Here is a 12772-nt window from a genome sequence, read left to right as displayed (position 1 = left end):
TCTTGATAGTGTCTTAAACTCCTGAGGCCATCGTAAGCCTGCTCTCATCCACAGATTCAGAGGGCCTGCTGCTGCACTAACTCACCAAAGCCTGAGCAGACGTCACAGTATCCACCATCACTCCCTCCTGCCTGACATCAGTGGCAAAAAACAACTCTTCAGGGACCGATGGAACCTGAAACAGAAACCCCAGTAGGTACAACCCAAACAGCAGTCAATAAGTTGAACAATTTCTGATAGACAGCAAAACCTTCAACCCACACCCAAAAACAAACAAACAAACAAACAAAAAAACACTAAAGATCATAAAAAGATACATAAAGAAATATATAAAGAGATTTTTCCCCATAAAATTAAAGATTTTGTTTCATCAACGTAACACATGCCACCTTCCTTACCCTCCCCATATGTCATCTTTCACCGTTCCAGCAAGTTCCTGCTAACAAATTACCTTACTTCCAATGGAAGGAACAAAAGGATTTTAAAAGTTCATTGCACACCATCACTTTCGCAGACAAAATTTCCCCTTTTATTCAAGGATGCCAGCTAACACTCCACCTCTGTGACAAGAGCTTCCAAGTTTTAACAGGAATTTGCTGTCAATTTGCTTACAAGGATGCAGATTTAAGGACAAAATGTGTTTAAGCAGCAATTAGAATTCCTACTGGAAAAAAATGATACTTCACACAATTCGACTACAGGAAAGTAATTCTCCATTAGAACACAGAGGCCATTAGAACACAGAGGATGGTTTGAACCCCAAACCAGTGTAAAAAAAAAAAAAAAAAAAAAAAAAAAAAAACCACAAAGTAGTAATTTCAAGTGTGTTAACTCATTTCAATACTATCTTCTATTGAGTTTTGTACTCTAATTTTTCTACCTGAAAAAGCCATCCCAGAACTGCAAGGATCAGCAGCTTGTTCAGGAAACTCATCTCCTTATCTTCAGAAAGGACCATTAACCTGCCATGCAGAAAACGCAAATAGAGACAGTGTTAGATTTCATTAGCACAAATTTAATTAACAAAAAAAATCCCAAACCACTTAGTATAATACTATTTGTAACCATGTACACATTCCCTACTTGTCTACCAACAGAGTGGAGAGCAAGTTCTACGCTTTTGCATGTACCCATCTGAATAACATGCTGCTTTAATGCTGGAAAAGCCATTGCTAAATAACTCTCTAAAATGCGCTTCAAATTTTCCTCATGTACGTAAGCAAAAATAGTAGATCATTATTTAAGCATGGGACCCCATGGGTCTAAGGTTTAATATTCAATTTTTAAAATTTGCAACTGCAGATGTAGAGTGGGTGAATGGGGATTTGAAGAATATTTACTTGATGAAAAAACACATATTTAAATCAAACATTATTCTTGAAGTTTAGAATGTGCTCCTTTTGCAGCTTCATGTAAGATAAGAAATGCTCATGATTTGCACCAAGAATTTCTTAAGAATCTCAATCTAGGGCCAGCATGCACTCTCAAACACTAGGTACTTCCGAACTAAGCAAGAAAACATTTACACAAGAGGTTTGGAACTGATACACTTTCCCAGGCTCTTACCTGTATACCTGCAGCAAGAGACAAAATACCTTCCTATAGTAATCAAGGAAAGGAGCAATATGATCTGCAAGGGAAAGAAACTCCACAATCCAAGGAACAGTGAGGATAGAACGGTGATCTCGAATAGATCGTCTCAGAAGCTTCAGCACATCCAGTACGGGCAGGGTCTTAATGAACAAGACAAGTTAAAACAGAAGCTTGAAGTTACCTTTTGGTAATTAAAGAAAAATCTTTCTCTATATCATGACTTTTCCTTCTAGGATTTCATCTTCTGTACAAACATGAGCTGACTTTCTGGCTAATGAAAACATTCCTCTACACACCAGCAGAGGTAGAAAATGCACTATGACAGCAACCAGAATCCCTACTAGGGACTTCCAAAGAGAAGGCTGTAAGGCTATAAGCATGACTATGTGCAAGCGGAGTCAAGGTTTAACCCCTGCCTCCTTGCATTCAGTACATCACACTGGCAGGAAGAGGGCATGAAACTAACAAAAACATTCCTGGTAGCTGGATTTTACACTACAAAGACAAGTCTTAGCTAGGTCAGAGTTTTGCTATGATAGACTAGCAGGAATAACAGAAGACTGAGTACCTCACTATAGTGCATTGCTCCCTCTTTTCTACATCATACATACTCCTCTGTCCTCTGTTCCCAACTTCAGAATATCTGATAGGGGCACAGAACAGTGTAACATCTTCCTAGGAATCACTGGCTTGCTCTGAACAGGCATGGCTATTCACAATACACTCCTTGGATGAGGAAACCTGACTGTCAAGCAATAGTCCACATTAGACTTTTTTTTAAATGTTCGGTTTCTTACTTGGTTTCTTAATGCTACTGCAGAGTCTTGCAGGTCTCTAGTTGGCTGTTCCACAGTGCGATATGGCAAGAAAACAAGAAACCCCAGGAACTTGGCGAGGAGTCTCAGGCTTAGTAAGACCACAGTAAAACGCTTCTTTTCATCCTGAAATTAAAAAAGTAAGCTGGGGCAATGTCACCCTGAACTGGCAAAGCCATTACCTACACTAAACTTCCAATCCCTTCATGGAAAAAAGGCAGCCACATAGCTTCATCAGTGCTTTTAATCTAGGTTTCAAAATGCACATTTGTCAGGCATATTTTCAATTGGTTCTGCCTCCACTGCTTCACTTACTGTAAGGAATTAATGCAAGAGCTTTCTAGAACAAGAAGCTGCTCAGTCACATCATCATACTGACAACTTTGGGGACAATGAGAACTGACCTCAGGATGCCTCTTTTATACTGTTACTGCTCTGCGAGTTTTCGTGAAGCTTGTGCTACTACTTTGCTAACAGTCTACAAACTATGACACCTGTGATAGGTACAGGTGAGTAAAGGAATATCTGAACAGACATGACTACAAATTACTTCTAACTAAAGTCTTTCTATGTGGAATAGTAGCAAGGATCTATTGCAATTGAATGCAACAATTAAACTCAGTTACTTCATTGGTGAAACAGATCTAGCACGCGTACTAACAACCTAAAATGAGGCTCCCTCACAGGAGATTGCTTTTCAAACTAGGGTGCATTATCTCTTCAGACACAGTTCTGTGAGGCATCCTGAAGCACACAAGTAAACGCAAAGGGGCTCAGACATCCATACTTGTTGCAGAGCCATGATAAAATCAAATGAAGAAGCTCTTGTCCCATAAATACAGTGGGAGAAGCTCCAAACTACTCACAACCAAAACAATTGTTTGGGTACAGTATCAGTTCAGGGAAACTGCCAGACATGTCTGTTAAAAAAAAAAAAAAAGCTTACCTGTTCATCCATATCTGCTTCCCCATCACTGTGCTCATGTTCTACCAGAGTAAGGCCATCTAGTTCAAGTATCTTCAGGCACAGGCTATCCACCAGGTGCTGATTGAACTGATAACTTCAGCAAAAGATGATGAGTCAGATTGGGCTGAAAACAGCAGTAAAACCTCAACTAACACACCACAAAATTTCAAGCTGGTGTCTTGAGTTAATCAAGCATCAGATGACAACCAGAGTAAACCACAGTAACTGACTGACAGGCAAGAAAACAATGACAAAACTAGCAGTGGCTGACCGCCTTTTCCACTCATGTTCCTTGGAACAGATGCTATTTATCAAGTCCCAGCAAAACATTAATAATATGAATCTGTCCAGGCAGGAAGCTGTAAAGTAAGTGAACTTAGATTCAAACCTCCCCTCTATCACAACACATCCATGCTGTGGACTGTGGAAAAACTCATTAAAAAAAAAAAAAAAAAATGGCTTCATCCTCTAACTCCTTGGCTTCATGCACTACCACACAAGGAATGTTTGCACAGTCCAGTGCCCTTGCTATAAAGCACTGCCCTCCTTGGCACTAGAAAATGCTGGTGTCCTGTGACAAGATATTGTGCTTTACAGAAGGAAGTTTACCATCTAGCCTGAGGTAGCACCCTATGCCCCGGACAGAACCTATTAACATGTTCACTGGCCAAGGACACTAAGTGTGGTATTATGCAGTTTTAAATCATTCCTGATATGTTCTGCCTGGGTAACTGCTACGTCCCAGGCTCTCAACCCCCCGCTACAAGAGCAATGTGCTGGTTTTGCCCCCCACACACCCACGCTTTGTCAAGGAAATGGTAACCATGGGCAGCCAACCTTCCTGCGCTGAGGATGAAGTCCCTGAAGAACTGCTGGCACCCTGGGAATGAAGGGGGTGGGCAAGGTCCTCTGATGCTCTGGGGAACTACAAATCTTTCCTGCAACCTCTTCAGACGGCTCAGATTATCAGGACCCAGCATATTAAGGACATCCTGGTCTGGGGTGTCTCCCCAGCTTGCGCCACCACCAACAGGACCTTTACACATCTTCAGGAGACAGAAAGAACAGAAAGGTGAACAATTTGTAATAAAGCTTCATGTCATTTCATTACCCCACACATTCTCCCTTCCACATGAGACTTTGTTTTAGGAGGAATCCAAGCATGGCCTTTTCAGCCAGCCCACATAAAAAAAAAGATCTCTTCTCCTCACAACAAAACATGCTACCCACCTTGGCCACAAACAGCCTAAAGATTCTGAGAGATGGATGATATGCAACTAACTCAGGCACATCTAGCAGCCAACATCTGCATGTGTGGAGAGAACACCTATCACTTGTATGGTCTTCATGAACTACAGACACAACACTGATGCAAATTCAGACTGGACACGAGAGGAATTTTCTATATTCCAACAGCTTGCATCTTCCAGAAATGCATGTGGGCTAACATTAAAGGGTATTTTTGGTGTCTATTTTGCTATCCAAAAGGAACCTACCAATATGCCAGCCACTTATAGAGAGAATACAGTGAAAATTTATACTTCAATCAGAAGCATCCTTTCTTTCTTCATTCCTTCAGCTACAGTGAAGTCAGATGATGCTTGAAACTGGTCGGAAAAACTCCTGTAAACTACAACAGCAATACTATATCAAAAAGAGTCTGTTGGGCTGTTACACAGAACAACCTGAGACTCTTTGCAGGTAGTATACTCATGTTGCTAAGGAATGGAACTGGGAACCTCTGCATTTTACACATGTCGAAATATATCATTTACATTTCTAAAAATTAACTGTTCTAAAATTAGGTCAGAGTAAATAACCATGAAAAATGAATTCTTACAGCTCACGATGTGCTCAGTGTGCCTTATATCTAATAGAGATAAGGGGCTTGTCTATAATTTATCACTGATTCATATTTCCAGAAAACAAATGAAATTCTCTTCCTGAAGACTTGGCTCTCCCCCAAAAAAAAGTTTCAATAGGAAAATCTCAAACTTTCAAGACAGTTTGTTTTCTCAGGCTGAGGAAGGATCAAATCACTTTTGATGCATATTCAAGAAAACAAAATCAACTAATTTACCTGGATGAGCTGTTTCTGAAAGAGCCTGGCAAAATGGCTGTGGTTGCAGGTTGCAGACAGGTGAGCCATCATGGCCCTGTGAAGGAAGACATCACAAAATGCTGACTAGATCTCTGAAGTATTAAAAAGTGGTTTAACCTCAAATCACATCAAAAGCACAAAATAACTGCTTTTAAGAAGGCAATCTCCAGAGCTTTTCAAAGGCCATTGCAAAAAGCAACATCTTTATAACCAAGTTTCACAAGCACTGATCCTCACCTGCTGATCATAGAAACAAAAATTCTCCCTGGATTCTCCCTTAGCACCTGAAGAACACAGCTTTAGAGATAAAAAGACTCTCTTCCTTTCCTGCAATGACACTTATTTAGGAAGGAAATTAACTTATTTATCTCCCATTCTCCACTGTGCAGAGCACTGTGTTGAGAGCCCATGTGGATGTAAGTAAGAAAACAGCAACAGCAGTACTTCTGATGCCCAAACAGGACAAAAAATTCTCAGTTTAAATCTCAGCCTTGTTTTGCTCCAGATGTGAAAAGCCCCCTTCATATGTGTAACTTGAGTAGGTTCACGGTTAAGACTACCACTGAAGCCTACAAGGCAACTGCTTTCAAAAACATACATCTCTTTATATATAATCTATTTTTGATAAAACAATAAGCATAAAAGTTTGCCTTCCATATGAAGAGCCCAACTTGTCTTGTTTTCAGAACCAAAACACCAGAAGCCCCTAAAATAGCTGGAAGAGATAAGAGCTTCTGAACATATAACACATTTCCCTGTGCTTCAAAGGAGTGGGGCATTGGAAATACAAAACACATAGAGAAATGCAGCCAATAACAATGTCCAGATCACAGCACAGGTTGTAAAAATGGCACTTTCTGTGACTGGGAGCAGGGTAAGAGTTAGACCAAGACTAATCAAATTACGCTACTGCCACTTTTGCCTTGTTTCTTTATGATGACAGTTGAAAATGTTAAATATAGAAGTGACTTTACACAGACACTATCTCCCAAGAAGCACAGGCCCCTACAAGTCAGTGTAGAAGACCATTAGAAAGAACATAAAAATTAGGATGCTGAGTCTGGTATGCTGCACCAGTAATTCAACTATACTAAAGCATCAAAAGTTTCAGTTCTAGCTGGAGTTGCACAAGACTCCTACCTTATCTTGTTGCCCAGAACTCTTTCAAAGTCCCAGCCAGTTTTTTCATGGTTATCCTCCCATTCACGCAGCAGCTCATAAAAGATATCCCTGTGAATCAAGATGTTTAAGGGTATAAATTCCTCTTCGAGTTTGAAGTAAAAACGATTGAATATTCAATTGCTCCTAAGTTTCCCAGTGAAACTCTACCTCAGATTAAGTAACTCAAGCTTCTACACATTCAGATACCTTTCCAAAACTCATTAGTGTTAGCAGTACTTCAGCAAGTTTCCATTTTCCATGTTTTTGACAGCATGTGTTTAAGCTTGTTATGCCCAAGCTCAGATGGAATGACCAAAACACCCATTACCAGACATACTGAAGACTGAGAAGCAGGAAAGAATAAGCCACATGAAATAATACCTATGAGGAGAAAACAAGGACAAAGACAACTTGCCATTCTTCCCTCGCCCTGTTGCTGCAAGCACAGAGGGAGGTGTCAGGAAGAATACGAAGCATACCAGATCTATATGCAGAAGCAATCCAGTAGGGTGACACATTGTACTGGCATTTACCAGAAGCCAATAAATCCTGAAGAATTAGGCTGTTCTTCTCTAAAGACACTAAAAGTTTAGCCCCTGCAGTCAATATGGACAAACACTTTTTTTTTTCAATTAAGAGTGAAAATCTCATTTTTTTTTCTGGACTATATAGCATACACGAGACATTCCTAATATCCCTTTTTTACAATCATGGAAAGATTATACCCTGAGAGCCATATGGCAACAGCAAAAGAGACTTACCTTTGTTTCTTAAATATGTGAAATGCTCTGTCACTGGGAAAGTTAGAGCGATTGTCTGTTTCTGGCTGGAAAGAAACAGATTGTACAGAGCATGGCAGCAGGAGAGATACCTGTTGAAAATACAAAAGAATAAGTCTGTAGCTATGAAAAAAATCCACCTCTCCCAAACTACATTCTGATATTGCATCAAGTTGGCCATTGTTCTAGGATCTGTGTTTATTAAATACGAATCTCAAAAGCAAAACCTGACCCTGTCAAAGTCATTGGCTGAGTCAGCACCTGGAGCACAATGTATGGCCAGCCAGCAGCGATTCACAGCTAGCAGTCACTGCAACTTGCAATTCACTCACCCATGGCCAAAAAAAGAAAAAAAAAAAAAAGTACGCTTTCAGACACTTCCCAAAGAAGACATGACAAGACAACAGTAGCAGGAATGAGCATAAGCATTAAGGCCAACATAAATAACACTACCACAAAGGTATGAGATAGCATCAGGTGAGGTGTGCCAATACTCACCTTGGCTGTGCTGCTTTCATAAGCCTGCTTGAGCCTCTCATGCAAGGTAGGAGAAAAAGATGCAATCCGTTCATTTTCAGCCAAGAACTTCAGTGTCCCCTTTTCTAAATGGGAAATAATTCTGCCAAGACAACATCCATAAAACCCACAGACATACAGACATAACACCATAAGCGTAATAGCGTAATCATTTCTTTACATCTAATTAGATTTTATGCAACTACCAAGTAAAGAGTTCTAAGCCCCAGGCACCCAGGATCAAATCCCATTGGCATCTGTAGGGACACTTTTTTATTGCTTTCATCTCATGACTTTCCCATTCTTGCACAATCATGCTGAAGTTCAGCAGACAGACCAGTATAAGGGAAATTCAAAGACACATCCAAATTCAGGCTGAGTTGTGTGTTTTGAGGAAAAATTAGTAACTCCATGCCTGGAAGTAGTAAAGCTCTAAAATCCAAGCACACTTGTTTCATCTCACACACATCTGTAGACATGAGCAGAGAAAAAAGCCTCAACTCACTCATATTGATAATCCAAGACTTGAACAGCAAAGTAAACACAATTGTGCACACTTCGGAAATGCTGTCTCCCCGATGCATCTAATGAGAAGAAATAAGTATGAGACAACAGCACCTGTCACCATTTATAAACTAAATGATCAACAAATAGCTCCCAAGGAACACAGGAACTGCCATATCCAAAGAGCTAAACAGTCTTCCAGGCCAGTATAAAGTTTCCAGAAGTTCATATTTCCTGGCACCTCAATAGACAAATCCCTATCCTTCTTATAGTAATGGCAACCAAATTGTTTAATGCTATATGGAAAATAAAAGATTCCTGCTCAGCCTTCCCAGGTCAGCAGCACTTTTGAGTTGCAAGGACCAATGGAAGAGAGACTCTAGCATATCCACCTTTCTCTCTGAAAGTTTGTTTTAGCAAGTAGCTATGGGTATTCACACACAACAGCAGAAAAGTAGATTCAAACATTATCTAGCAACTCTGCTCTATCATGCTGCAGAAGCACTGCCCATGCATGCATGATTTTTGTCAGCATCTCAGCTGAGTCCCACAGCTTTATTTATGAGATTTACAACTAACTGTCAAAGCTAAGGACAACTTATCTATACCACATTACCATTCCATGAAGGACATTCTTTCCACTCAGTTCTATTGCTTACTTTTACTTCCTTCATTGACTTCAAGGTCACTCTCCTCTTCTTCTTCTGCAGTAGAAGTGCCTTTAGATGTTAACAGCTGCAGAACAAAAAAAAGCTCCAGAAAAATATTTGGTACCAGGTTTTCTGGAAGAGAAGAAATGAGATAGTAAAGATGAATATGTAGTATTAACCTGTTTTAATAAATAAAGGTAAAAAGATAGAGAACTGTTCTATGGCATAGTCAGTAAATAACTCTCTCCCCACACACAGCCAGAGTGCACATCAACATGGAAATTACAGGAAATATGTGATAGGGAAGGGTCTGGTTGCTCAAATTTACCTCATCAGCTAAGACTATATAGCTTCAGCCTCCTGCAGGTCAGAGTACGGTATCAGGTTCATCTCCTTCCCTAAACTTTTACCTAGAATCCATCTGTTTTAATAACTGTGTCAACTTAGTTTATTTTTCCAGATGTTATTTGTACACTGTAACTATCCCACAACTTTCACTTCTCATCTACCTCTCCCTTACAATGCACATGCAAGTTCAAGTTCACAGAAAGATCAGTCTCACATCTTAGTCCTCACCTGCTATGCACGATGAGTAGAGCTGTGCCAGACACTCCAACTGCTTCTTGCAAGAAACCTTAGCAGGATCTGCACAGGTCACCAGATGGCTTTCAGCAGGAAGGCTTGCACTGCGAGTGTAACTAGGCTTAGTGGGAGTACCAGGATCAAGAGATATCCCTGCAGGAGAAGAAGCCTGGTGCAGCAACTTGCATCTGAAATTCAAGAACAGTAACACACCACGTGACTGAAGATGATACACAGCAGCCCTGTGATCAGAAGAGGCCTTTCCCTGGCAGTAGAGCATGAAGGAAATCCTGCAATAACTGAACTCATCATTTATACTGCCTAAAGCTGCTTGTACCATGACAGTAGTTTAACACATTTTTCTTAATGAGACAGGATCCTCTGGCTAACAATCAAAAGACTCAAAAGAACCACCAATTTCTACTCTGCTGACACACCATGTCACTTTGGCAAAATTATCTAACTAGCCTTTGCTATTGCTTCTTCTCACCTAAACCAGTATTCATTAAGGACATCGAACCTATCCTAAAAAAAGAAATATATTGCATGTATAATTTCTGACAGCTAGACACTGCAAAATCTATGAAAACAGGGTTCACATACATACTTTCAGCTGTATTTACAAGTTAATGATGCTCTGAGAAGGTCTAATACCACTACATAGAAAGGCAATGCAACAACTGATGAAATCCCATATTGACAAGTTAAACAACAGAAAGAACGAACTACTTCAGTTGTAGGATTCTAAATCAGTAACAGTTACTCAGTTAAATATATAGGTATTGTTAAAAAAAAAATGCCTCAGAGGTCATCCAAAATGCAGGAGCAGAGTGGCATATGTAAGATCCATGAGAAGCAGGAAAAAAAAGCCATTAATAGCAATATAAAATGACCGTTAAAGATCCCTATGGAACATCCATGCTGGCAACATCACACCCACTTACACCCAAATTGTCTCAAAAGTAACATCTTTAACAATCACTTTAAAGGCTATCAGGAGGACAGGAACAGGAAATAATGACATCTGCAAACCCATGAAGAGGCAGTCATAAGAAAGCGGTAAAGACTCCCAAAGATAAAATAAGGGTCATTGTTCCAGAGTCAGCACACCTTCAAAACACAGTTAGCACAAGCTAACTGCATTAATGTGTCTAATATGCATAAATATGTCTAATACCTGAGTCACTTGTGTTTAGGCAAAGTATAGTTTGAGGTTACCCATATCTGGTCTAGATATTCTCTGGATATTCTTCATTTCCACTCTCACTTTGGTACCATCTTAAGACAAGAGAATTAAAAATTAATACAAGCCTAACACCTCCATGCTCAGACCGTACCGTTCTTTCTTCAGCATCTCTCTCTCCTCTTGAAGGCTGCTGCTTATCGCAGAAGTTAGGTTTCCTTCCTGGACAGTACTAAAGGCCTCAAGGCTTGACCCAGATGAAAACCGAGCAGTTGGAGACTGGCTGACAGGCGTAGAAGTGAAGCACGTCTTTGGCTTGGAAAGGGGGCGCTCGGCACTTACAGGAGTGGGGTTGATTCTCCTTGACGGCTTACTTTTGCTGAAAAAGTGAGAAGGGATTCTTTTGAAATCACAAAAACAACAGAACAGTTGCCCAAAAGAAAAGGCAAAGTCACCAGGGAGGCCAATGCTCACTGAAGACCAAAGAGAACACGGGCATTGGCCCACTACTTTGTCCATAACCGCATTACACAACTGAAGCCGCACGTTAACGTTCATTACCAGAATTCACAGAACATCAGCCAAAAAGCTTTTCTCCCTAGCATCAATAAAGCTGAAGAACCTTCCAGGACTGCTCTTCATTACCAATTGCTATTGCATTAAACAAGAAATGTGAAGAGCCAAGATAATGCTGACTTGTTAGAACATGCAAGGACAAAGATGTGCTCAGCCTCTTATCAGCTGGCCTGTGCAATGGCAAGCTGCAGGCACATCGCAAAGCTCAAGAGGCAACCAGGTGAGTTCAGAGCAGAAAGCTGACTACCTGTCAGCTCCCCTACGTGGCAACTGCTACAAGACTCTCCTGGCCAAGGAGAACAAGAAGCCAGCCCCCAGGTACTGTTTATTACAGCATCTTCTGTATTTGCACATGCACAACAGGATGAGCTAGTCAATAACAGTAACCTGCAGCGCAACCCGAACGAGGCAGTGAGGCAGACTTGCTCTTACTTTGTCCAGCCAGAGGCTGCACCCATAGGTGGAAACTCCTCCAGGTTGTTAAGATTTAGCTGGCTGGGTGGGGATCTAGCAGAAACAAGAGGCACTTCACTCCGCTTTCTTCTCCCTCCACTCCACGAGGAACTGTCATTCCTTCCATCTTCCTCTTCAGCAAGGGAGCGCCCCATATCCCGAGGCACCTGCCTGCCAGAGGCACTGACTGCGCTGCCACCTTTCCTTCTGCCTCTCCTCGCTGGCAGGGCTTCGGGCGTAGCTGTCAGGAAGCTCCCCAGGCTGGCCTTCTGAGATGAGCGCCTCTCGCTGTGGTTAAGCACAGGACTGTACCCAAAGCTCGGGCTGCTACTGGAGGCCATGCTCGGGAAGTCGCTGCAAGGGCTTGACAGGTTTGACCCTGAAAAGGAAGAAGAGCCACTGGATGCAGCAGCGGGGGAAAAGCTGGTATCTGTGGTGCAAGAGGTCACCGAAGTCCTTTGGGAAAAGAGTTGCACTCGGCTGCTAGTCGCATGACCTGCTCTCCTTTCTGATCCTGTCCTTTGGCTCCCATGGGCCTTGGAATTGGGAGTTTTAGCAGGAGTAGAGGGTCCATTAGTCAGGATCTGGCTGGTTTGCTCCCTTAAAAAGTTCAGCAGAAAAGGCACAAAGTCTTTCTGAAGTAAACTGAGAGACACCAGCTTGTCATGGATGTGGTTCTCCTGCAAGGAAAGAGAACAAAGCATTAACATAAAGATGCTACCTGATACCTTCTTTTCACTCATTTAGTAGTTACTGTGGGAATGTGATACACCACAAAAACCAACGTGATTTGTCAAAGCAGGCCCCTAAAATTCAAGTGACCATAGCGCCAGTCATAGATCTGAAACCCAGCCTCCACACAAGCTATTTTGGCAGGAGTTTACAGATGGTG

At 41.3% G+C, this 12772-nt stretch overlaps 1 protein-coding gene across 3 annotated transcripts in view; it reads right to left on the bottom strand.

Annotated features, from left to right (window-relative positions):
- The window catches only part of CDAN1 (codanin 1), a 29251-nt gene that overhangs the window by 14382 nt on the left and 2097 nt on the right, over window positions 1–12772 (bottom strand). For all 3 annotated transcript variants that reach the window (XM_084287032.1, XM_084287034.1, XM_084287033.1), the window contains exons 2-16: window positions 11860–12560; window positions 11006–11230; window positions 9663–9856; window positions 9096–9218; window positions 8438–8516; window positions 7915–8035; window positions 7399–7508; window positions 6617–6706; window positions 5456–5531; window positions 4213–4421; window positions 3355–3469; window positions 2391–2534; window positions 1567–1733; window positions 881–962; window positions 86–175 (exon numbers count right to left, since the gene is read on the bottom strand). In XM_084287032.1, the coding sequence (XP_084143158.1) occupies window positions 86–175; window positions 881–962; window positions 1567–1733; window positions 2391–2534; window positions 3355–3469; window positions 4213–4421; window positions 5456–5531; window positions 6617–6706; window positions 7399–7508; window positions 7915–8035; window positions 8438–8516; window positions 9096–9218; window positions 9663–9856; window positions 11006–11230; window positions 11860–12560 (2526 nt within the window). The remainder of the gene's footprint in view (window positions 1–85; window positions 176–880; window positions 963–1566; window positions 1734–2390; window positions 2535–3354; window positions 3470–4212; window positions 4422–5455; window positions 5532–6616; window positions 6707–7398; window positions 7509–7914; window positions 8036–8437; window positions 8517–9095; window positions 9219–9662; window positions 9857–11005; window positions 11231–11859; window positions 12561–12772) is intronic.

This window comes from Netta rufina (genome assembly GCF_964035555.1).
Source record: "Netta rufina genome assembly, chromosome: 5".
NCBI classification, from domain to species: Eukaryota; Metazoa; Chordata; class Aves; order Anseriformes; family Anatidae; genus Netta; species Netta rufina.
This window is presented reverse-complemented; position numbering and strand designations above follow the sequence as displayed.